Raw genomic sequence first — 1,991 nt, forward strand, 5'->3', positions numbered from 1 at the left:
GTGTTTTTTGAGCTTCCCATTAGGCTTTGGAACTCATTTTTTACCCTACAGATTTGAGGAGTAGGTGAGAGTAGGAAAAGCAAGCATGAGTGGAGTGTGATTATAACTATAATAATAACTCATAATAAGTTAATTTCTGTAACAAAGAATGGCAGGAACTAGACATTCACATGAGCCTCTATGAACATTCTGTTGGTTTGAAGTTCAACATGAACTCTGAATCTAAAAGGCAAGCTGAAATCTGGAATAAATGCTACTTTACAAATATAGTATTCCCCCAAAATCTCTGAACCCCTAAATGCCAAATGCAAGGCCTAGGTATTCCATTATAATAACTGATTATATGAGAGGAAGTACACAAAAACAAGTTTTATATAAATATATATATATATATATATATATATATATATAAAGTTTTGTTTGAGGAGTTGTTTAATGTATGGAGGAGTTTCAGAAAATATTGGAGGTGTGTTGGTCCTTCCCAATATAGCCATCAATGTGTGAAGAACTGGCCTTCTAGTTCCTGGCTTGGTTTCTCTCCTTCTGTGCAAGCTTTATTACTTTTTATCCTGTCCCGGGGAATGTCTGAACCAGCCTTTCCCCTGATAAATATCTTCAGGAAACTTTCCCGGATCTGTTTGGTCTTTACCCCAAAAATGACAGGGTTGAGAATGGCTGGCAGAAGCAGGTAGACATTGGCCATAAGGACCTGAATATGTGGTGTGACTCTGTAACCCCCTATGCGGGGTGTAATGATGGAAATAAATGCTGGTGTGTAGGTGGTGATCATGGTACACACGTGGGCAGTGCAAGTGCCAAAGGCCTTGCTGCGTGCTTCATTGGAAGAGAGGCCTAGCACAGCCTTGAGGATCATGATGTAGGAGAAGCAGATGCAGAGAATGTCTAAGCCCCCAATCACCAGGGTGACAACCAGGCCATAGACAGTGTCTGTCTTTATACTGGCACAGCCCAGCTTTACCACAGACATGTGGTCACAGTAGGTGTGAGGGACGACATTCGTATGGCAGTATGGCAGTCTCCTGGCTAAGAAGACAACTGGCATGACCACTACTGCTGACCTGAAGAAAGTGACCGCCCCTGCTGTGGTGATAACAGAATTGGTCAGGATGGTGGCATACCTCAGGGGGTAACAGATGGCCACGTATCTGTCCAAGGCCATGAGCATGAGCACACCAGACTCCATTGCTGTGAATGTGTAGATGAAGAACATCTGGGTCAGGCAGGCATTGAAGCCAACCTCTTTGAGTTTGAACCAGAAGATGCACAGTGCCTGGGGCACCACGCATGTGCTCATTGCAATGTCATTGAGGGTGAGCATGCAGAGGAAGTAGTACATGGGCCTGTGTAGAGACTCCTCAATCCAGATGAGATAGAGGAGGCTGCAGTTCCCCAGCATGGAAATAAGGTACATAGAGCAGAATGGAATAGATATCCAGAGATGAGCTTCTTCCAGGCCTGGGATACCATTGAGAATGATGGTGGACGGGGTCATTTCAGTGAGGTTGGCCACTGGCATGATGGCTGAAGGTCATGGTAGTCTTTGCCTCCTGGAAAGGAGGAGAATATGGCACATAAAGCAGTGATAGAGGCAGGAATGAACTGTGAAAATATCCTTAGCACCTTTAATGCACACACGTGGGAGTAACCCACATCCCAGCTAGAAGCCAACTCAGGTGAAGTGGGTGCCGGGAGATACTTTGCTTTATAAGAGCAGGACCTTTGTTCCTGAGTGCTTTGCAAAGCACTTTTCAAAACTCTTCCCTTTTGGGCAAGATTTTCCTTGTGTACCTTTGTCCTCAGATTTTGTTTGGAAAAGCTTATGCAAAATTTGTGTTTGGGGGCACGTGTCACAGAGATTGCATGCACAAACATGCTACTTCTTTAATCAATTATTACTAATTATTCTAAAAAACCTGTCAGTTGCAGTAGGACAGTTAATAGATGGACTGTGCATGTGCTACCTGCATGTG

General features: G+C 43.9%; 1 protein-coding gene across 1 annotated transcript; it reads right to left on the bottom strand.

Moving 5' to 3' along the window:
- Positions 1 to 253: 253 nt before the first annotated feature.
- Positions 254 to 1,537, bottom strand: LOC149875598 (olfactory receptor 52N4-like). The gene is made up of 2 exons (XM_090057463.1): positions 614 to 1,537; positions 254 to 367 (listed from the first exon to the last, which is right to left on the bottom strand). Exons 1-2 carry the CDS (start codon positions 1,535 to 1,537, stop codon positions 254 to 256), a joined length of 1,038 nt encoding a protein of 345 aa, XP_089913589.1.
- Between the last annotated feature and the right edge of the window lie 454 nt (positions 1,538 to 1,991).

This window comes from Crocodylus siamensis, chromosome 1 (genome assembly GCF_052110815.1).
Source record: "Crocodylus siamensis isolate JL-2025a chromosome 1, ASM5211081v1, whole genome shotgun sequence".
NCBI lineage: Eukaryota > Metazoa > Chordata > Crocodylia > Crocodylidae > Crocodylus > Crocodylus siamensis.

Coding starts and splice junctions, on each gene's coding strand:
- LOC149875598 (XM_090057463.1), bottom strand. CDS start 1,537: ATGCCAGTGGCCAACCTCACTGAAATGACCCCGTCCACCATCATTCTC. Junction 368..613: donor TCCGGGAAAGTTTCCTGAAG/ATATTTATCAGG, acceptor TTTATATAAAAC/TTGTTTTTGTGTACTTCCTC.